Source organism: Dromaius novaehollandiae, chromosome W (assembly GCF_036370855.1).
Source record: "Dromaius novaehollandiae isolate bDroNov1 chromosome W, bDroNov1.hap1, whole genome shotgun sequence".
NCBI classification, from domain to species: Eukaryota; Metazoa; Chordata; class Aves; order Casuariiformes; family Dromaiidae; genus Dromaius; species Dromaius novaehollandiae.
This window is the reverse complement of record NC_088130.1, coordinates 47,642,633-47,666,805: the sequence shown is the minus strand read 5'-3', so window position 1 is coordinate 47,666,805 and position 24,173 is coordinate 47,642,633. Positions and strand designations below refer to the sequence as shown.

The following is a 24,173-nucleotide window of genomic DNA, read 5'->3' as shown; positions in this document are numbered from 1 at the left end:
TTTCTCCTTCCTCATCCTGTCTCACTTGTAATCTAAATTAATATCACTGGTTTTTTAATCTTGTTATTCAGAATTAACATTAGGAATTAATTTCTGTATTAGTTTTAGGGAATATCCAAGCCCATCATATATCTCAGCTAGGGAGATACATATCTCAATTTTAATTATAGTATTATTTCATAGCTAAATATAACTACTTTGTTCTTTCCACTGTCTTTTCTAAGTTAAAGATGGAGACAAATAAATGTCCAGTATAATCTGGACATTTTATATTGGGGAGAAACTTTAAAACACTAAAACTTTGTCCGTTTAAAGGAAAGATAATTTCATGAACATAATAGCAAAATGACTTTTGAAGTATTTTAATGAGTTACTTTTGTGATCATCAGCCACAATGACTCCAAATAAAGAAACTGATCGTTTTAAATACACCCTTTAATTCACAGAGCATTCATAAAGTATCTAGCGTGATTTTAAATCACACCGTGCAGTTGAATGTTGACATAATTTGAATGTCATAGTAGTAGTTAATTCCAGATAAGGTCTCAAAGCAAATTTCACAGAATTCTGTGATGCAGGTATTAATGTTTTCCTTCCCACTGTGGCAGTTCCAACAAAAGGTTTCCCTATATAATAAATTCTTCAACTGTCTTTAAAAAAAAAAAAAAAAAAAAAAAGCTTTGTACAAAAGCATGCACCATCCACTTTCTTACCCAAATCCTTATGATTTCAATTATTAATGGTGCCTTATTAATTCACTAGTGATGATTTATGTCACTTCTGTAGCATGCTTGATTTTATATCACTTGAATATAAAGTGCTGTAAAATGAAGCATGCAATTCTGGAAAACATAGACCACATGACATTAATACACAGATTTTCAAAAGGAAACAAAAGATTACACTTTCCTCTACGTACAGTGCTCAATACTGGAGGCTGTACCAGCTCTGAGGCCTCAATAAGGCAATATCTCAGTATGGCACTGGCTTTATGACTTAGTTGATAATATTTCATTATTCCTCCTTAGATCCTCTCCCATAGTGTTTGTGTTTAGACTGACATTCCCCAGCTTGTTTTCTACTTTATTGCTCCAAAGTATAGCACTCTGTGCTCATCCTTACTCAACCATCTGCACCAATTTAATTTCAAACCACTGCTCTAATTCATGAAGATCTTTTGAGTTCTAGTTTTATTCCCCAGTCTGTTTGTATCCTTTTGTTTCTCTTGCTTTGATATTGCCTTCAAAGTTAATAGAGGTACATTATATTGTATTTTCCAAGTGATTCTTGAAAACACCAATAATATTGGACCTGAGACAGACTCCTGGGGATCCCCACTTGTTTTTTTTCTTTCTACTTTGACTGTGAACCTTTATTAACTGCTCTCTTAGTATGTTTTCCCAACCACTTATGCGCTCACTCTACAGTAGTTTTAATCAAGAACATGCTTCTGTAGCTTGCTTATGAGAACGTCACGTGTGAATGTGTCAGACACCTGAAGTCAAGATAGATGACATCTGCCACTTCATCTGTGTGGGAATTATCCTGTTATAGGAGATACAGCTATAATAAGACAAATTTTGCTATTGCAAATGGATGTGTATTCACCACATGAAATGGAATAAAAGAAAAAAGAATCAATTATCATGGGCACCAGCAAGGAGCCCTTTCTCAGTAGAATCCAGAAGATATTTTCGTAGAACTCTATATTCACACAGCAGGAATTTTCTACTTCATGAAATCTCCTTTTCAAGATACTGCACTGAGTAATCTTTGTGTATGTACAAAGCAGATGGGAACAAAGATGCTTTTCTATGAAAGTAAACTTTTATCAATAGCACCTTTCCCATGCTATAGTGATGTAATAGTTTTCAGAGGCAACATAGGGTAAAAGAAACGTTTCTTTAAAATCAACTGTAATAAATGTCATTTCATAGGGGCAAACTAATTTGGCTGTTCAAGAAAGGTGATCAGAAATTAAGGTAAATTTCTTAAAAAAATATCAGTAGTTCTCAATTTGGATCTTAATATCAGAGTTTTTATTTCTGTTACCCTGCTTTCACTGGCTCTCTAGTAAAATAAAATTGACACACAAATTTTTGGACTTGCTGACTGCCCAATAACATGTGTTTTCTTTCTCGCTCTTCTTTTTCTTTTTTTTTTTGAAAGTAGCAAATCTTTCTACTTGTGAACCTAATACATCTGAAAGATTTTAAGGAAGTGTTTTGCCTGGTATTTCAGAAGTCACACACAATCTTCAAAATGATATTATATCATAAAACCCAATTTAATTTGTTTAACAAAGTGTGTTTCCTTATTCAGAGGAGGAACCTGCTCCAAACAGTATTGTTGAAGAATACCTTCAGGAGAAGAGAAAATACGAAGACAAGCGGAAGCAGCAGCCAAAGAAAGGGGTCTCTCGTGAAGATCAGGTAAGAGTTTGACAAACTAAGGAGGAAAAAAAGACCAAGAGAGAGTTCTGAAAAGTTTTATTATTTCTTCAATTGTATAAAAGTTTAAAAATCTCATATGTTTCCTATGTTTCATTTTATATAAAACAAAGAATCTTGTTATAATTTCTTATATAAAAAGGGGGGAGGGATGTTATATGTTCTTTGATCCCCTGTTTGAATTACTCAGGTACACAAGTAAGTGACCTTTCTATGCTCTAAGTTTCCTGACCAAAACCTATCAATTTTTATACATGAAAGTGCCATCAGTTTAGTCATTAAAACTGAAAAGGAAAAGCTGCCCATGCAGAGCTATTCTTGATTACATTTACCAGGAGTTTGCATTTCTATACAGTGCTTTCCTTGGCTCTGCAGCTTTCCATAAGATAACATTGGGACAGAAGTTTGCATGCTTTCTGAAAAAGCTGTGTATTTTACATTTCAACTTATATTTTAAAGAAATTAAATTCATCCCTATCTTTAGGTGTTATGAAATCAACAAAAAAAGCTTCTAAATATACTTTAGAAAGACTTATAAAATTTAATTAAATTTATATCACAAAGTCAGTTTGGATGGGTGTAGACTTTAGTGTGCAAATATAAGCAATGGTAAGTTTGATATAAACATTTGTTTTTTCTAAAATAGCCAAGTTTGGACCGATTAAGTGTATGAACTGCCTGGGAAGTGGAAAATAGCATTAATCTAAAATCTGATGCATATGTTTATAAGAGCATGTCAGTTCAGCAGTGAAGATGTTCACATTCAACTGCTGAAGCTGAAAGAGTTTGGAAACTTGAGGCTTAATAACTTCACAGCAGGGGTTGTCAAACCTTTATACATGTAGCAAGCTGATTTAGCTCTAAACTAAGAAGTTTTTGGAAACTTTGTAAATTCAAAAACCCATTAATTTTGAATCAAAGGATACTAAGCCTCTGTTGGCAAATTGGATCGGGGACTTAAAACTACTTGCAGTGAATTTACATTAGCCCTGTCCTGGATATCAGAGGAAAACAGGACGAGATGACAGGAGTATATTTTTAGTAGATGATAGTTTTATTTATGTAGCCCAGCTAGGAATTATTCAGCAATAATTAATCTAGTTCTTTGAATTCCATTTCGCTTGCGAAGGGCCTCTTTTAGCCTTACATCTCTCCTACCAGGTTCTACAACACAATACTATTTTCCACCCTCTGTACAAGAGGGGAGGAGAGGTACGTGTCTCCTTGGACTTTCAGACACTGGAAGTCCTAACCTTATAATATTACGAGCATGAATTTATAAAGAAATGTGATCTTCGTGATGGCATCTGATCACCCACTGTACAAACACCTACTAAGATATTCCAAAGTTATTTCTATAGTCAGGTCTATATACAGGAGTGTGGCACCAGACAAAAATAGACAAGACACATGGATTGTGGCTTTGGTTGGTCAGAATTTTATGTGAAAGAGGTTAGTTTGTTCTCATCTGATGGCTTAGGCAAAGATGGCCATCTCAGATGTTGGAAGTAAGGGGTTTGTTTGCAATAGTATGGAAAGCTGTAGAATTTGTAGAATTAGCAGGCTCAAAATATTCTTGAAATTTTCCTCTCCCCCATCTTAAGCAGAAGATTAAACAGGAAATAAAAAGAATAAATGCAAAAAAACCTCCAAAACCCACTATTGGCAATGCTAAAATATGTTTTTGAAAGAATTCAAAAGCCAGGAAACTCCTAAAGTTAAGATTGCTTCCAGAAGGAAATTTGACTCCAGTGAATACTTCTGGTATTTCCTATTTCTGTTTTCTATTCTTGTTTGATTTTTATTCTTTTAAATTTGAAAAACTTGACCAAACAAAACTGAACAGCTATATAGAGGTGTTTTACAATATAGGTGGCCAGCCTATCGCCTGCAGATCAAATGTAGTCTGCCACATAAATTCAGACAAGCACCTATTCTCTGACACTTTCCTTTCCAGGAACATCTCAAATATTGGCAAAAAAAAAAAAAAAAAAAAAAAAAAAGCTGTGGGCTGTGCAAATTATTCTTACAGTCTACCCTTTTTTGGAAGAGCCCTGTGACCCCTCTCCCATCACAAGATGTAGGCATATAATTCCCACGTAATCTAAATTTCCTCTCAGGTGATCAGGAGAAACAAGCCATACTTCATGATCCTCAGGTGGCACCTGAGATGCAGTGAGCTTTGCTCTAGCTGGAAGACTAGGCAATGTCATTCACAGAATAAAATACCAGATACACATTGCTATGAGCTTGGTGTGTGCAGCATAAGAACCTGTATCTGTAGAATTAGTTTAAGTGGTTCATTGTATTCAAGACAACGGCTTTGGATTTTTTTTAATGTCAATATGGAATTTAAAAGATCAGCAATGTGAAGTATATAAATATCAATCAACCTAGGTCTTCCAAGCTTGAATCATCTAATTTATGCAATGGATTGCTTTACTAGAAGAAAATGACAGGTCAAAACAGTAAAATTTGTTGACAGTGGTCAGCGCTGTTTTATCAGGTATTTTATTCTGTAAGTATAGCAACAAGTAATTGTTCCTTAAATATGCATTTTGATCTCAGTAGATGGCTATACAGGCACTCATGGGCACAATAATTGTTTCTACTGTGCTGAAAATTTCTCGTATTCCATTAAAATGAGTATACATAAGATTTGTTAATATACTAACAATACAAGCTCTCTAAAGAGTGGTTTTTTTGCTGGAGAATTAATAATTTTGTTCTGCAGCTAAATGTTCCAGGAAGAACCAGGAACCAGGAATATTTAGGAGAATGTGTAGACAAATATGCTTTTGCATATCTAGCCAGTACAGTTTAAAAAGTCAGTCCCAGTTTTTAGTCACTGTACCTGAGCTGAAGGTTCCTATGCCCACAGTTGACATGCTGTACCTGATCATGTATGTGATTAATTTAAATCTTCTTCAACCAGTGTATATATATATTTGTCTGTCCATCTCTTTAGCAAAACCATTTCTCTGAAATTGAACTGATTTCTCTTCCATCTCCTTTTACTATTTCTCAAAGTAATACTAGTTTAAAGGTGTTGTGTACAGCTATTGTTGTTTAAAAAAAATACCTTCACTAAAACCACGTATTTAATTTCAGACATTAGCACTCTTAGACCGATTTAAATCAAAGTTAAGCCAGGCAATTGAAGAAACTCCTGAAAATGAGGTTTCTGAACCTGAAGGAGAAAATGATGAAGGATGGTAAGTTTTTTGGATTTTGATTTTTGTTTGTTACGGTTCGTCAGTTTGAGGACAAGTAAGTTTTCATTTGTTTTGCAAACCAGGGTCATCTTTCAGTTTAGTCAATCTTTTTTTTTTTTTTTTTTTTTTTTTGCTTTTTTAAATCTATTTACTACCATTTCACTTGTTTGCGGCACATTTAGTTACACCTCCAGCAGAGAATAAGCTGTAAGAGGAGTTAACAGCATCCCCTGCCTTGAAAATTATTCTTCTACTTCTGTTTACATATCACTGTGCAATTCTGAAATCCTACTGCACTAACATAGTCTTGAACTTAAGGAGTAGCAAAATCACCAAATGTGAAAAAATTGATGAAGCAGGAGTCAGCTAAAATATACTATTAGCATTCTGGAAAATAAGGAGAGAGAGTTGAAGATGTGTTGCTGTGAGTAGTCCTAAGTCATACTAAAACTCCATATTGGGAGTGGGAATTATTTTAAGAGTGATGGTTGAAATAACGATAGACTCACATTAAATAGGAAGTGACTCTTCAAGAAATGATGATGCCCTGGAATTAACAAAGCACTACAAAAATTACAGCCTCAACAACTCCCAGTCAATGAAGCAGCCTATACCATGTTTTTGGATGTTAATGCTCCATCAGAAGAACCCATCTTTTGTAGGGGAGGGGAAAAATCAACGTGATTTGGAGTGTGATCTTGAAGTCCTTGACTGGGAGCTGTTAGATAATAATAAAAATATGTGCATAAAATTATTAGAAAAACAAGGCAAAGATGTTTCGTAAGGACATGTCATTTTTAATAAGACAAGCAATATAGTTGGTCTAATAAAATATGCTGTCTCTGCATACAACTTTTTTTTTTTAGCTATATCTTTAAACCAATAGATCTACAACAAACCTACTGCTAAAACAGAAACTTCAACAAAGCTCTTGGCAAGTGTTTTAAGACAACAGATACTTCTATATCTCAGATAACTTAAGTAAGCGAAAATTACTCTTATTGTCTTCCTAAAGACTCCCTTCTTGTGAGAGGGAAACTTGCCCCCAGGTTTCCAGTATATTCTACCTGTCCCCAAATCCCCAAATTAGCAAACTAGTAACTAGAACTTAAAAAAACACCCAAACCTGAATTACAGTGATGAAAAACACAAAAATATTCTAAAATACGTTAGACAGTCTTTTTAAATAGAATATAAGTGGTATAACTCAATGTTGATTAAGTGAAAACTGTAAGATAACCATGTAAGATGTATTTTTTTTTCTCAGATGAGAAGCCATTTAATATTTGTAGGGGGTGCAGATTGTCTAAATAAGTTTCTTGTACTGTCCTTCTACAAATGAAAGAGACATGCCTATTGAAGTGAGAAAAAAAGAGTAGGAGGGAAGATACTATATGCAAGAAAAAATGTTATTGACATCTTAACTCATAATTTTTCCCCATATTAATAAATGAGAAAGGAAATACTTCAACTATTTAGAAGTCATATGTTACTATACAATAACCTATACTATAAAAATGTTATTTTTATATATTAAATCAGAAAATCTTAGATGTTTTAAAGGTACATTCTGTAAGAGTTTTTGAAAAAAAGACAGCAAGCTGAGTTGCAACTGATCAGTTGTGCTGATGATGGTAAGATTTTTAGGTTAGTAAACAGATCACTTTTGCTTGTTTCTGTAGTATACATGATGCATCACTCCATTTATTTTAATTTAGTTAGATAAAGCTGCACAGATTCTGCAGCTTTACCTTCAAACATTCTTGCTTTTCACCAAATAGAGCTAAGACCGCACAGGGGAAATTCTAGGATTTGCAGAAAATTTCAGACATATGTACTTGCAGAAAGACTAGCACTGGTAGTATAACACTCATTGTAGTATCTTTTCAGTTTGTAAAATGAAGTTTTTTCATAAATATTGCCTAATGAGTGTATTTATTTTTTTCTGTGTTTCTTTGTGGGCATTAGTGGTCTGCTTTCATCTTAACAGATGTCTTTAATTTTCATCAATGAAAAAAAATGTGTTATCAAGTAGAATCACAGGATTTTTAATAGTCTTTCAAAACAACAGCAATTCAAACATGTCATCATTTATCATTTTGCTTATTTTATTGATTTTTTTTATTGTTTATTAATTTTTTCTTTGTTTTTTCTCATGGAAGAACAGGGCATTTCTCATAGCTTTAGCATCTCACCAAAACCATTTTTGTTTTTGACCTAAGAAGAGCTGAGTGTGGTAGTTTAATATGTTAATAATGTAGTTCAGGTTTCTGAAACTTAAATTTTCTTTTTAGTTTGTGTTAACTCCATTATCTGGATTGAAAAGAGGAAATACAGCCTCACATTCTTCTTTGCTTGTATTCATTGGCTGTTTTAACAGATAAATCAGAACATAAATATTCGTTGCTGTGGATCTTGTTTTTGAAAACAGAGAAAATAGTTTCCTAAATCTTGCCCCTTCAGGATAACTCTTATTAGTAATTTGTTGCTATTTTGACTTTACTTTTGTCCATCTGTTTGGCTGCTTCTTTAGGCCACATAGTCTTCTTTCATTATGTCTTTTCCTATCTCAGGCATGATGCAGCTTTTTGAGGGTGTAGGATAACATATAGCATAAATTATGAGGTCTTCTGGTTTCACTGGTACATTGAGGTCATTCTAAGGTACAGATGTGCTTCTAAAGTCCTCCAAGAATTATGCAGCCTTTCCATATCTCTGAACACCTGAAGGACTGGTCTTTGTGTCAGATATTTTCGTGTCACAGTAATATAACCAGTCTTTGAAGGACTTTATTTATAGAGTTTAGTCATCATCTTTGCTGTTCCTTTAATACCTATTGACATCTAATTGGTGGCAGTAGTTCTTCTCCCTGCATGTAGCTTGTACTGAGGGAAGAGTGTTACCATTTCAAATTAGAGTTGCTTTTGTTTTTGTTCAGAAAATAACATTACAATCAAAATTGCACTAAATTGAAAACTTACAATAATATGAAACCACTCAAGAGCCTAACAATTAACATTATCATATTATTAGTTTTACAGAGCAGTAAATGTATACGTTAAATTTACAGACAAATGAGTCTTGGTCCTTCTTTAAAGAGTTTACATTGAAGCTAAATAACTTGTAAAATGTACATATTATGCAAATTGGATATAAACACATACTACATTAACAAAACGATGAAATCTTTTAAAAGCTGTTAATGACTGTTAGAGTGGTTTGGAGAGTTAAATTTTATTTTATTGTATACTACAATGCAGTTGTACTGTATTTTGGGATAAGGGCTTACATTTTCTTTAAGCTCTTCTTTTCTTGTCTTGGATTGGATGATATAACATAACTATTGCAAGTTCATATTAAAAATTCTTTGCATCTTAATTCCAATCCACTCCTCAAAAGACAACAATTCTAATTTATATGGCTTATAGTAAATACTATTAGTGCAGGGTGTATGCATGTATGATGCACGCAAATTATGTGATTCCTCCAGACCATTTTGTAGGTCATGGTTGCTGTTTTTATGGGAAGCGAAAGCCAGCCAGTATGCTTTGCTCTGCTGTCAGGGTGTGTTATCTGAGGTAAAATGATTGCCTCTAAGACATTTTTATGTGTCCACATGAGTGGCCACACATCGAGGTATAATTTTCATTTTCTGTCAAGATAGAAACCATTACCAATTTGTTATGTTTTCTTTTATTTGGCAAAGTTTTCTCTGCATATTTGGCTGAGCTGCTGTATTGGCATGGAGCATAGCAGACGTTTGGGCACTTTTCAGCAACATTTTACTTTTTATGCAAAAAAAGACGAAAGAAATATGACTCTATTGTAAACAGTGTGTATGGTGTTTGATAATTATTACCAGATTTTACTGTCTAACAAAGCAACTGAGGAAGTGTTTTGAAGAGATCTGAAGAGAAATACGTAATAGAAAGTTTTAACATGAAATACCAGAATGTTTGCTGAGACATTCTGCTGCATACTCTGCTGCTCTGTGACAATGTTTATGTGTATCTGTCTGCAGCAATCAAAATCCAGTTTCCCCTACAAAAGACAGAAGTATCCCAAATTTTGTAAACAGGTACTTAACTGAAGGCATGAAATTTGAAATACTTCTAATACATAATGAAATACTGTATGTACTGTCAGAAAGGGTATTCATAAATAAAAATGTCTACAAACAAGTAGACATGAATTTTCACAGTATCTAAGTACCTCAGAGTCAACCCTATTGTTCCAGGTGCACACGTGAGCTTTTTATTGAGACTGCCATTATTGTTCTGATGGTTTTGTGTTGAGAACCATTGCCTAGGTGTCTTTTATAGTTTGTCAGATGTCTTCAGTACTGCTTGGTTGTCAGGTGCTATTTACTTGTTTACAGTCCATGTAGGAAAATCCAGTGAGTGACTTTTTTCTTCTGTTTCACTAAGGCTGTGCAGTGCACAGCATAGGAAACTGATGATGCAGATCCTATGAACAGGACACCAGACAGCTTCAATAGAGAGAATTCAGCTACGAGGAAAAAAATTTCAGATTGCTTCAAGTATATTCAAAGACTGAGTTCTTTAGGCAATCACTGCAAAACCTCCCTCTTCAAATGGGATAAGAATGATACTTAGTACTCTGAAACACCCTCTGATCAAGTAAATCTGCAATTAAAAAAAAATATAATAAACCATATCCCCTTCCCAGTATGACTGTTTACCCAAAAAGAAATACTAGAAAAATTCATAATGTCATCTATGTATTCTTATCATTGTCACTAATCCAGAAGAATGTAACAAAGATACAGCATTGGCAGGCAGTGATGTATAATCCCAAACAGTAAGGTACGGGCTGTTAGACTCTTAGCTCTTAGTTCTTTTAGTCCTAAAAGAACTCCAGCTTGTCATTCCTCCTGTGAAAAATGAGTATGAGTTAAACAATATAATAAGGATGATTCACTGTACTTTCTATTATCTGGTTCCAAGAAGGAGAGGATTAGATCTTCTGTTGCTGAGAAGTGAATCATTTTCCCAGGTAACACATTCTCTAAGAAATGCCTCTTTATTCTTGCTATCAAGTATTACTGATGATCAGTTGATTTGCGTTTGCATTTCTGAAATGACCAGAAATATTCATTAATCAGGGAATCACAGCTGACAGGCACCTGAAGGGGACTTCCAAGGGTAATATAATTCTTCTCCATAGCCCAAAGGATCATTTGGGTCTGCAGTTATCCTAATGTTTGTCTAATTTGTTCCTGACGTCCAGTGATGGAAATTCCCCAGGCAATCTATTCTACTGTTTAGCTGTTCCTACTGGTATGGAATATTTATATGTAATATCTAGACTCCCTTATGATATGAGACCAAATATTTTCCATCCAATCCACAGTGGCTTTTGGAAAACAGTTCACTGTCTCTTTTTGAGGCTGCCTTGTAATACATTTGAAAATAATCATAAGAGCATTTCTTTTAGTTGGACAAAAAGAAAAAAGCTTTTCAGTCTTTTCTCAGAGGTTCAGGAAATCTTTCATCAACTTTCTTGATTTGTGATTGTTCCTCCTGAGCTTTCTCTGAGTGGATTATCTCTCTTTTGGTTCATCTCTCTTTCAAAGCGTGAAATCCAAGACTAGGTACAGCACTCAGCTAAGACTTGTCAGTGTTGAGCGGAAGAATTACTTCATTTGTCATTGCTTCTTCCATTCCCAGTTTCCAATCCCTTCTAAGCCCCAAATCTTTTTTTCTGCTGAATGTTTCCTAACCTGTCTCTGTGCTGTCTTGCCGTTGATTTTTCTTATTGAAATTCAGTCCTTGCATTTTTTGAATTGTATCCTATTTTTCATACTACTACTCTAGTTTGCCAAAATCATGTGATTTTTTTTCAAAAACCTTCTTTACAAAACTTCATTTTTCCATGTATGTTTGTAAGAGTATTCTTCCTCAGTAAGTCTCAACTAAAACAACCTTACCAAATTCTTTTTTTTAGTTTGACATTAAACTACAGATACATTCTCCTTAAATAAGGCACTCCAGGTAATTTTCACAAGCCTTATATCCTTACAAAACATAAGAAATCTGATACCTACTGTTTCCCAGAAGGAATATTGGTCTCTTTGGAAGTTGCATATTCTCTGCTATGAAAGTCAACCTTAATATACAAAAATAACGTTAGCCAAAATTCTGGGATGTCTTCAATTCTTCTCTATCTGATCTTTGAAACCAAACAGACGCTTCCTCAAACTTCTTTGATCTATTGACATACTTCAGCATTTCTGACCCTGTGAGAAGTTTTACAGGCTTGACAATTTTAGAGCTGACAGAATTTTTTGTGGAAACACCCCTCCCCCCCATCATTTTCCTCCCTTAAAAAGTTCACTGTTCACCAAACTAACTTAACGTATTTCTATGAAGGCTTCTCATTATGCGTTCTCACACATAAAATTCACGAGATGTTTTCAGACCAAGCCTGGTACCATTCTGGAATTTAAAGCCTACCCACAACTTATGAGGAGCAGCGCACCATACCACTAAAAAACAAATATATCACAAACTAAACCAACCAAGCTTATGATGCCTTATATTACCTGAAACATAAGCTAGATACCACATATGCTAGATAATCTCAATGATTTATTTTGTAGATTGATTGAAAAGATCCATCCATTCAACTTTTTCTAGACAAATTAAGTTCTCTGCTGAAGTATATAATAACTAGTGGGCAGCAAACACTGAACGATCACCAAAAGGTATTGGTATACACTAAACATTGCAATATTCCATTCTTGCTTGAAACCTGTTTCCATTATGATAATCTGAGCCCTGATAAATGTGGTTTTGCATCATTGTTGCTCCTTCAGTTTGGTTTTGATGGAAGATCAGTTTTCCTCAATAGACAGTTTTTATCTATTACTAATCCCCTCTATTATTAATCCCAGTCTGTTATTAATGCCATCAGTTCACAATTCAGGGCAGTAGGCAGATCTCAGGTTGATTTTTAGATGTTGTATTACAGTGGAGACCTGTAATGTTTTTCTTCATTCTGCACCTGCATACAAGTTTATGGTTTCTTCTGGATTCAGATCTCCTTTCTGGTCTCTGTGGCTGCTCTCAGCAATGCACTCTGCATCCATTTTGAATTGGACCATGAGTCACACCAGCACGCTGCATAGTTCATTTCATTAATAACGCATGATATCAGTGCTTTGTAGCTGTAGCATTGCAGTATTCCCTAGGTGAAATCAAAGGTGTTGGTGTGAACTACAAAGTTTCTTAATCTTTCAAGATTAGCTTTTTTCTCCCCCGTAGAACACTGTCATAGCTGTAACTAATAATGAGATTCACTCACAACCACTCGCAAGTGTAAATGAGATAGTCAGTTAAGTATTCTCAGGAAGGATGTCCAGACTCTGAAACTTACTCTTTCCTTTGATATGAAATAACATAAATCCATCCAGCTTTCAGATGTGCTGTGGGACAAGAAAGAATGAGTGAAATGGCAACTTGGAATGAGGCGGCATGGTTTTTGCAGTTGAAAATTCTGTTATGGTTGGTTACCTTTGCTGAGTCTGAGTTTTGATTAATATCTATGTCGAGTAATATTTGAGGGAGAGGAAAAATAGGATTTTATTGTTTTTGTTTGTTTTTTGATCAAAGCGAATAAGCCAATGCCTTGAAGTACCTTTAAATTCACAGTCAAAAGGATATTGTGAAAATTTTATAGAAGTAAAGGTCTTCCTTTTCAAGCAAAAAAGCATTTTGTATCTTGCTTAATAGACTGTGTCTCATGCATTTTGTGAAATTACTAATGTTGGCTTGACTGTTGTCATCTTTGTTATTTGTGACTGACCTTTCATTTAAGATAGCAAGGAGTCAAAACAGAAGTGGAAATTCAATGGAACTGTTCAAAATGTTGTGGCTCTTAGAAAACTTTTAAAGATATCTCCTTCCTTCTCACAAAATGATATTCTAATTTGCTCAGTGATGTTATGCATAGATCTGATGACCCGACGGTAGCCAAAAATAAAGGGACTGGATCTGTTTCATTAACTTGTTCCTTCTGTGAGCAAAAATCTCGCTGAAGTTCAGTGCTAACAGTTTAAAGTGCAGCCTGGTTTATATATGTCAAAACCCGTAATCTGCTGCCGGTCCTGAATTTTGCAAAACCCCTGCTGAGGTCAGTTAAATATTCTGACAATGTTGGATGCTAATGCTAAGTTCTTTTTACCAGGACATTCATTGCTACTTCACTGCAACAGTAGAAACTGTTATATTTTATTCCAGAACAAACAAAAAGTAAATCCGTGTATTCAGTAAAAGTATTCTCTATCCAGTGTCAGTAGTTATGTCCTTTACCATCTTTAAAAATGTTTTTATTGATAGTACAAGGACAGTTTCTCTTAGAATATTTAGCATTGGTTTCAGTGAGAAATTTGGTGTGAATGCAGTACTTTATTTCGTACTCTCCTAGTAAAAGGTTTTGTGGCTGAGAGAGAGAGAGATGTGGGTCTAAAAGTTTTGAGGCGCTACCTTTCAAGCACCTGCTATAGAGAGCAGGTTAAGATTATTACTATTACTTTAATTAAAATAGCAATTCCAAAAAATCCAGGAAATTCCAGGAATTCCAGGAAAAATGTTGGTCTGCCACCTATTTTTTTATGTTACAAGAGTTCATTTATATTAAGAACTAAATCAGTGATGCAGACTGTGAATATATACTCTATGCAAATTTGTTAATGTCCTCCACATTTTATTTTTAGGATTTCTCATTTAACATAGTGTCCGTTATTAAACTTTGCAGTGTGAAACTCTTCTGCATAAACACCTAAAATATTGGGTTTATTTCTTTCATAAAGCTAACAATCTTCTTTATACATGTTTTCTAAAATGCAGTCTCTTTCAGTGCCATAATACCTTGGAGTGATGATTATGAAATATGGCTTCCTCAAGATTAATACTAGGATCTCTGCATATTCAGTCGCAGAAGCTTAACTGTGACAAACACAGTAAGCTCCTGAAAACTAAGCAGCAGTCTTTTTCACATGCCAGTGCTAGCTTGGGGAACGAAAGAAAAAGTGCTGCTGTAATTTATGCCAGTGAGGCACAAAGATGGATTAAAGCCATGTTTTCTCCCCCCTCCCACTGAGATTTGAGCCAGCGTTCCTCCACTAGTCTGGAAAAACTGGCTCCATACTAGGTCTCTCCTGCTAAGGCCATTGATTTACCCAACTACATTAAAAAAAAGTTGACAAAATATTTACTTGATTGTTACAGAACCCTTTAAAAGAATAAATGAATACCAGAGGTCTGTATTAGAAACACACTGGAAAGAAGGGGGTCTCTTTTCTGTTTGGCAAAAAAGTAAGTGTTTGTTTGGGTCTTAGTACTGCCAGTAACATTTAAGGAAGAAGGAAAAAAATCCTTCTGTAAGTCTTTTTTTTTTTTTTTCCTTTTCTCTCTCCACCTTCACCCTTCCTGCACCCCCCACTGCTAGAATATGGTCAGACCTTGATACGTAGCTGCTAGCCCACTGCTGAACAGTCAAAATTACCAAAATTGTTCTTCTGTGAGAGAGGGGAGAGAGATATTTAGGAATGGAGGGAGATTTGCATATGTATTTACTGTCTTCAGCTGTTTTGCGTGATGGAGAAACTCAGCGCACGTGGGTTTTTTTGTTTAGTTTTTTGTTAATTCCTCCGTGTCTAAGTTTATTTGGACTAGACGTCTGGGCCTTCAACTACTGTTTGACCTAAATTTAGAGATGATCTGTGCTTTACTCAAGGGATATCTAGTATTTCATTTACTGTCTGGAAACCTTGTTTTTTCTTATTGCCAGCCAACCTAGTGAAGGATAAAGAACTAATCTTCTAAATCTTTAATTGCTAGCTTAAGCTTCCTCTGTGTCTGCGCACATTTTTAAGCACCCCCAACATCAGGCTGGGTGTGCAAAAAATATTGAATGTTTAGTTGTCAAAATCCAAGTAGCCTTTGGTTGGAATCACTCTCCTCTGCCTGCCCACAGCTCCTGCTCCGTGCCCTGGTGACACAAAACGGCCTGTTTGTGTTAGCTTGGGGAGGCAATCTGCTGCCTTCTAGAGTATCAGCTATTGTACAAGCTATTGCCAGCACCAGGATGCTAGACGCGATGGCTCATTGGTCTGTTCCGGTATGGCAGTTCCCATGTTCTTAGAGCAAATGCCGTGTAAAATTTGTCTATGCTGGTAAGCTGTCTGGGACAGCATCTGGAATTTGCATTACACTGTTCCATACCAACCTACTCTACCAGGAAGAGTTGTCTATTTAAAGCACCCAGCTTCTTTCATGAAACTATTTAACATATTTTTGTGAAGAGGAGAAGATTATACTGTAAATATACTGTTTGTGTGAACTGTTACTGAACAGGAAGGACATAGAAATAGGATAACTGAATTTCGTGTAGAAAAATATTTAATTGCTGAAAAGCATTGTCATCATGGTATAATGTATTTCTGATTCTGTTAGTGTAACACAACCAAGAACACTTTCCTCCAATCATTTTATCTTCTTTTGAATTGGATGATCTTTTTTGTAGTTAAATTGATTTTTCCCTTAAAAAGAAAAAAAATGCTTAGCAACGTGTTAAGCAGTGGAAGAAAAGGATGGTCTATTGCACTACTCTTATTAAGAAAAGCTTATTTTGTTGTTAGCTTTGCAAACACTGATGTACTTGTTTTTGTAACCTGGGTATCCTCTACTTCCTGAAACTATTCCTTTTTTACTATTTTTATAGCAAATATTTGGGGGTAAAACTGACAATATGACATTTGAATAAAATATTTCAAGAAAGTATCATGTTAGAAATATCTGCAAAAGTGCTGTTCTGATCATTTTATGCTGTAGGCCTACACCAAGAAAAAATATATACAATTCATTTTTGGACTTTGGAGGACCCAGAGATTGTTGGATATATGAGAGTGAAGCCACTTTCTTCATTTTCCAGTATTTGTAATACAATTTCAAAGGGCTCGTCAAGGTTGACCAAAGTCTACAGTCTGACTTTACAGGATATTTTAAAATTATATTTTTATCCATTGTTCTTACTTGGAATTGAGGTGATTTCTGCTCTGTGCAATAGCAGCAATAACATGTTAAGTGTTCTTACCATTTGAATACTGAAATGCTGTAGCCTACTAGTAGTCCATTGATCCAAAAGTTTGAAAATACAGCTTTCAGTTCTTGCAGAAATGAAATGAACTTGCAAGAGTGTTTATATTTTTGCAGGGGGGAAGTGGGTTATAAGTGGTATTTATAGCAACAGTGAGAAAGGAATACTATATTGATTCTTAAATTTCAGTCTAAAATGTGTGCTACATGCCATATTCATAAACTAATGCTAATTGATTGAAACAGATATTATCTTGATGTAGAATTAAATACTTGTGAAGTTGACTTTAATATGACTAATATTTGTATACATAGCAATAATTTTCTCAATACTCTTCTCACTTTTTTTTTATATTAATAACTTTCATAGAATGCCTAATGATTGGAATTTGGCTACACCTGAGTAGCAAATCTTGTTTTCTTTTCTCAAATAGCAAGCTGATAAATTTGAGAAATAGAATGTTTTGTGAAAGCACAAAGAGTTGGAGGGAAAAGCAGTCCAATTATTAGGAAAAAGGAGTTGGGGAAAGAGGAACAAATGACCATGGACTGGCAGAAACAAGCAGCAAAACAAGAAGGAGAGAGAAATCTGTTAGCACCAACAATCACAGCAGACTCCTGATGACAGTAGACTATTATTAGGAGATATAATAAAACTTTGCTGAAATGAAATCATATCAGGTTCGGCAAACTAGGCCCAGACTTCTTGAACAGTTTGTGATACAGTGGAAGGTTTTAAGTACCAAGTGCTACAGGAGGGTAGAGATTTTTGTCAGTAATTTGGCATAGCTCAGATACTAATGGATTACTGAGAGACAAAACACACCATTGGAAGCCTGTCTCCTGTACACATCTTTTTTGTGATAGCAGTGGCTTGTGTGAAACATTGAGAATAGAACAGATGAATCCAGGTTTGAAACTTTCTCTATAACAGCACTCATGCAATCCACGCAACCCTCACTACTATCAGAATCCGAACCTCTTTTGAGTACTTGGGAAAACAGCTTTTCTCCTTTTCATGACCTGTATGAGAGAGAGAAGTTTGCTTCTCAGGATTGCTTTGTGTGGAAATAGGGATGATGGATTATGTTAAACTAAAGTAAAAACAAAGCTGAATGGTGAAATAGGACACAGAGAAAACGATATAGAAACTGTCCTGCAAGGGTTGTATTGCACAAACCACTTAATGCTGGTTGTTCTTAGTGCTTGTTGATCGCAGAGACATAAACATACTTCCTCTCTCATGTTGGTTTGTGCTTAAACAATTATTTGTAAAACTCTTGGATGCTGTTAGGGAAGGAGTGGTGAAGGCAGCCTGAGCCAAGAGTCTTGGTCGCAGCATCGCAATTCTGAAAAACAGTGGAAACCAGATTAGATTTTATTAATTTATTTCTTCCTTTAAGATTCTCATTGTTTTATGGCTTTGGCATTCTTTTTTCCGGTATTCTTACTCTTGTTCTCTTGCCTCAATTTAAAATTTTTGATTGCTTTTGTTGTTTGAGATTTTCTGCATTTTATTTGCATTTTGGTCAGTCTCTTTTTCTCTGGTTTTTGTTTCTCGTTCCTATCTTTTTTATTCTTTATCTTCCTCCATTTATTTTTCTTTTTGGTCTCTCTGTTTCTCATCTGTCTCTCCTCTTCCTGTGCCACCCGCTACTCTGCTGGAAGTGAAAAGAGTGCCAGTGAGTTCATTCTTCCAGAACAGCTAACATTTTTTTTTCCTTGGGAGAGAGACATCATCTGCTTTGATCTATGGATTCACTCATCTGTTTTCTCATCTGTTCACAAGCTACATTTCTATCTACCACCTATGTATCAGGAGGGAGAAGGGAGGAAAATACTGTAACATTTTCTATGTTGATGTTTATAGTTTAACATACCTATTCACAGTATTTGCAGGAAAATGCAAGTTGCAGATAGAATATAATTTAAAGAAAGCAGTAGCAATTGAGTAATTCTCAGTATTTTTTAAGTGTATTGAGGTTGGTTAGTATATTTCTTAAGTACATTGAGCATTGTTCATAATTGAGAAAGAAGGTAGCGCATTACCTGCAAGTGGTGTTGAACTCAAAATCAGTTGTACTGGTAGTGATGATGCATATTGGTTTCTACCGCATTTTTTTTTATTTTTTAGACAGCCTGTACAACACAGGAGAAAGCACTGAATTTCTTTCCACACATACCTGTTTCCACTTTGTCCATTTTAAACATCCTAATGGAGAGAACCAATAATCTTCATAAAATGTAGCAAAAATTTTCAAAATTCTGGTAGTAGAAACTTTAAAGCAATCTAATTATTTGCTTAGTTCATTTAATCTGACTTTAGAAGCAGTATGTAATTTTTGCCCAAGTTCTGGGTATGGATTTAGATGTATTGTCTCTAAATAAGTGGTGTGTGTTTAGTAACACGAAGCCCTGCAGCTGGAGCACTGAGGATTAGAATACGAAAGGCTGTGCGGTACTTGTTCTTGGTGCCTGCTGGTCGCAGAGACAAAGGACCTATCATCAGCTGCCATGTTTATGCAGGCACCTCCAAGTGAATCCTGGCTAAAACCGCTGAAGTTGTTACTGCCTCTCTGCCAAAAGCTACTGCCCTCACAGCAGAGTTGGCAGAATATAACTTTTGTCCACACCTGTTGATGATTTACTGCAAAGTTCAGCTGTTTAAAATGCTGACATAGGTGAGTAAGATAATGTCGCGGGCTCTCCACCAAAGGGGCTGAGGCACCAGAGGCCATGCCGTGTACAGTAACTTTTGCAAGGACAGTTGAATGGGCAGCAGGTGGGCTGGTAACAGCCACCAGCTGTGTTGGTTTGATAAGCAAGTGTGAAATTAAGCAATGCAGCTTTGCACTTTCATTCAGTTATTATAAAAATCACAGACTCATGCAGTGTATTTTGATGAAATATTCATCACTAGTGCAAAAAATATTTATAGTGCTTCCTTGCTCTTGTTGAGATTTAGAATGGTTCTGTTCACTGATTGCTGTGTTGCTTTCTCCCAAACAGCTCTGGAAAGGCCACAGCGCCTGTGATACTAGACTTCTGTTTATGCTACACTTAATGTGACTACAGCCTGTCAGCAGTTGGCATATGGTTCAGATCCAGTGCACAGCTCACACATCACAAAATCACTGGGATTACTGTGTATCATATCTTTTCTTGCAAGTACCATCTCCCTAGAGCAGTTCAAAAGAACCTGATCCATCTCCTGAACAAACTGGCTGAGCCTGCCTGGAGAGTGATGTCGGTGGGCTTCATTCTTTGCTATACAGTTGGCAAGTATAGTAACTGAATTTTCTTAGGTTTTGGCTATGTTGTCTCCAAAACCAGCTCAGATGAGTTCAGGTATTTCACAGCCAAACGTATGAAAACATTTAATTTCTGGAATACAGAAGACAGCCAAATGCTGAACGATCCTTAGTAACACTGAAGGAAAGAAGGGCAGTGCGGTGGTACAGCTGCTCTCCCATTACACAGTATAGAGCAACAATTACGCTATATGATACTGTTGTCTGGACAGAGTAAAAATGAGCCTTGTCCAGCAATAAATTTATGCCAAGATAGCCAATTCTGATTTGCAGCACTATGAAGTTGGCCCTATTGCCACCTCTGTTAATTAAAAAGGTTAAGCAAATAGCTTTGTGATTATTTTGTTCTTCTAAAGAAAGTCAACAATTGGCGCACCTAGAGTCTTAAGCCCAGAATATTTTATTAAAACTACTTTTGAGCAAAAAATACTAAGCCACAAAACTTTTTTTTCTAGAATCTCTTATAGGAGAACTGATACCTTTCATCCTTTAAATTTTGAAAAAAGTGTATTTTAAAGTTGTGTGTCATTTTAGCATAAAATGAACTGTCAAGAGCTGGTGATAAGCACAAGTTACACAGTAGGTTCTCAAATACCAGGTTGCAGGAGATGAAGTCAGAGCTTTCAGCACTGGGACTGCAGGCAGGCAGCTGGGCAGCTTCCCACTTCCACTGAGCCCCTGAGTGTGAGGGAGGGAAGAGAGCTAGGAACTGAACCAGGAAGATTCTTAGACAACCTGCATTTTTTGCAGAAGTGAAAGGTTTAGTGGTACAGGGCTTTGTTGGAAGAGCTTGAGTAGAATTATTATAAATTCACATGGAAATAGTTATTAGATACTTCCTATGTTCCTTAAAGAAGAAAATAAAATGGGTATCCCCATGAGGATGTGTGACTTGCAAAAACAAGCTTAAGTTTACATCAGGAAAATATTTTTGGAATCTTCACTAGGGTCTGTGTTTTTATTGCTTTACCTATGAGATTCTGCTTCTGAAATTCATTCTGGGAATACCAAAAATTTTCTTAATATTGGCTTATTTTTAATCACAGCTGGGAACGCCTCAATGGCAAGTTATGAATAGGAGTCAGAGACTGTGGCTTCTTTCAGCTCTGGGAAAGGCGTAAACCTTGCTTAGTGTGTAGCTACTGCATCCAATTCCCACACTAGCTGGGACACTGTATGGTCCGATTGAAGAACTGGAGATGTATTTATTTTTAATTCCTGTTAGTTGTAGCCTGCAAGTGTGTTGTATCGTTCTTTGAAAATGCAAATTGATGAAATGGATAAGTGTGAGTACGCTTCTAGATACACTCACATACACACTGTAAAACTATTCACCAAAGAACAGCTCCACCTCTTTGGGTCTCTAGTTTAATTCATACTAAAATAGTGTGATTTGGCATGCATCGTTTAAAAAAAAAAAAAAAAAAAAAACCCTAATGCTCATCTTTAATAAGTTCAGAAGAATATGACAAATGCAGAAAGCATGTTAACTAAAATAAATTACTTCAGTCCCTCCACTGTGAAATAATGTTTTTATAATTAAACTACAAATACGCAATCATGAGTCACTGTGATGGTACATTTTGTTGTTCTGAATTGTAGATATGACTAAGAAAATAAGTTTTGGTGTTACTAGCATGTACAGGATTATAAACTACTGAAGTTTATATACTGGAAACAACCTTAAGAAATATTCTTATAGGACATGGTAATATATGCAGGCATGCTCCTGATTCCATTTAGTAAGAGATTTATGAAAACCCACATGTCAGGAATTGATTGCACTGAAAAAAAAAATCACAATTATTGTTTTTAAGATTTTTCCAAAGCATTCAAATGGATCCCATGCAGTCTATAGCTTTCAGTTTTATCTGATTTCTTTAATAGCACTGTTATTGTAATCTACAGTAACTGAGCTTGTTCTTTTTTTTGCCTTCTTTATATATGGAGATTTACACTTCAGCTCCTTGGAAAAAAAATGTTTAATTCAGGACCTTTTAACTATTGCTAGAGACTGATGAAGCAGTATTTCCTTTGTGACAAAGCTTTTTCCCCAGATTTTCTATTTCACAAAAACTGTAGGATTATTTAATGCTATAAATATTGATATGCTTAGATTCAGTTCAGTACAGTTCTTACTACTTTCAGTTGTCCCATTAAAGTCAGACAGTCAAAGAAATTTTTGCAGTTAATTGATACAGAATCCAAATATAAGTGGGCTTTTCTACTAGGCATGTTTGTATTCAGTGAAAAATCTTGAATATAGATTTTTTTTTTTGATTGAACATATGAATTTTATACTTGTTCTCCTGCCAGTGGTTTATAAGCAGCAGCTTTACTACTACTGTATATTCAACAGTCTTGTTAAATAGTCAAGTGGTTTTTTCATTTAAAATATAACAGCTGTGGTGAAAAGTGTTAATCCTATAACCAAGCTCAAGTACTTAAAATAAAACCACAGCCAGTGATACGGAAAAGTATCTGAATTGTCAGTAAAGATCAATAGGTTTACAGTTGGTAAACTTGTAAGCATCTGTGTGTTTTTTTTTTTTCTCCCATCTTTCTTTAAGTAGAGCAAATAATTGAACCTTTTCTATAAGATTTTTGTATGTCTAGGCTAAAACTTGGGAGTTTTCTGACAGCTTCCATATTAATTCTCCCCTCAGGGTCACCTACTAATAAGGCCAGAGCTGACCGGCTTCAGGCTTTCCTGCCACTACGTACAGCAAACAAACTACTTTTGACTGCAGATTATGGTGATGTTTTCAGACTATTGGAAATTTGTTGAAATGGGGAAATATCAGTATGGTGAAAATTTCTAATCAGCAACAGAAAAACTTTGGCTCGAATAAAACATTAGTTCAGTCTGTTGTCCGAGAATTAAAAAGCACAACCTGAACCACTTTAAGGAACAGAAGGACTTGAAGCCTTCCCTTTTTGGTCTTCTCTGTACCTACTTTAGGAGTTTTCCATGCAAGCTCCTCTCCCGTTTTGCAACTAACCATAGCCATGAAGGGAAGTGCAAAGTGACTAATAGGAAAACTTGAGAAACACTCCCTGTTCCTGGGAAAATTATTCAGTACATTAGGGAAGATATACTAAATAGAAAAAGGCAAGACAAGAGAATTCAGTACCTGAAATAAAACCCAGCAGAACAAACTCTAGCTGTATTTTTCAAAATATTTTTTCAGAAGAGTGGTTACACTATAATATTAGGCTCTACTGAGGAAAAAGTCAGAACTTTTTCTGCTCTATAAAAAAAGAAATCCTGATGTTAAAATCCTTCTATGCATATAATTACAAATCATAATGTTCAGGTTTTTTCACTGTATTTGAGCTATGTTTTATTTGTTTTGTAGGATGTCACATGTACTTCAATTTGAAGATAGAAGCAGAAAAGTGAAAGATGCAAGCATGCAGGATGAAGACACTTTTGAGATCTATGATCCAAGGAATCCTGTAAATAAGAGGAGAAGAGAAGAAAGCAAAAAGATAATGAGAGAAAAAAAGGAAAGGAGATAAAATGAATGTAAAGCTAGCCAGGGCTGACTTGAAAAGTGACTGCAGTAAAGCACTGGCTCTCTTGTAACTCTAATTCCTAAAAATATCACTGAGTAAGTGTGAAAAGGAATCTCTCAAAAACCTGTCGTCTAGTTTTGCAGCAGAGCTATCCTTTGTTTCTTCAGTTGCGCAGTAAAGAAAGCGTTCTCAGTGCATTATCCAAGCTCTCTCTTTAAAGGTTTTTAGAATTGTGTATTTAATAAAACAGCCAAATTGATTTTGGTCTGTATTTTCATTAAAATAGATGCTACCATTCTTTAATAAGTATATGGTAATCAAAAAGCTTTCAGGATAATGAACCAAATTTCATTTAAGTAAGCATAAAATTAGAAGATAAAACCCCATCGGCAGTCCTTTGAAATTTTTTGAAATTATGATTTTAAATATTTATTTATTTTGATAAGGTGTATAAACACTTTAGCAGTAACCACTGCCTTCCTGACCCACTCTATCACAGAATTAAGATGATACACTTGCAAAATTCCAAACTTTCAGCACAGTCCTCAGAATGAGCCT

The 24,173-nt window shown here is 35.3% G+C and overlaps 1 protein-coding gene across 2 annotated transcripts in view; it reads left to right on the top strand.

Annotated features, from left to right (window-relative positions):
- CWC27 (CWC27 spliceosome associated cyclophilin) overlaps nt 1–23,874 on the top strand; it is a 112,021-nt gene extending 88,147 nt beyond the window's left edge. Inside the window, exons 12-14 of one of the 2 annotated variants that reach the window (XM_064500500.1) lie at nt 2,323–2,432; nt 5,562–5,665; nt 23,456–23,874. In XM_064500500.1, the coding sequence (XP_064356570.1) occupies nt 2,323–2,432; nt 5,562–5,665; nt 23,456–23,618 (377 nt within the window). In that variant the 3' untranslated portion in view covers nt 23,619–23,874. The remainder of the gene's footprint in view (nt 1–2,322; nt 2,433–5,561; nt 5,666–23,455) is intronic. The other variant, XM_064500501.1, reaches the window with a different exon arrangement.
- The last annotated feature ends 299 nt before the right edge of the window (nt 23,875–24,173 follow it).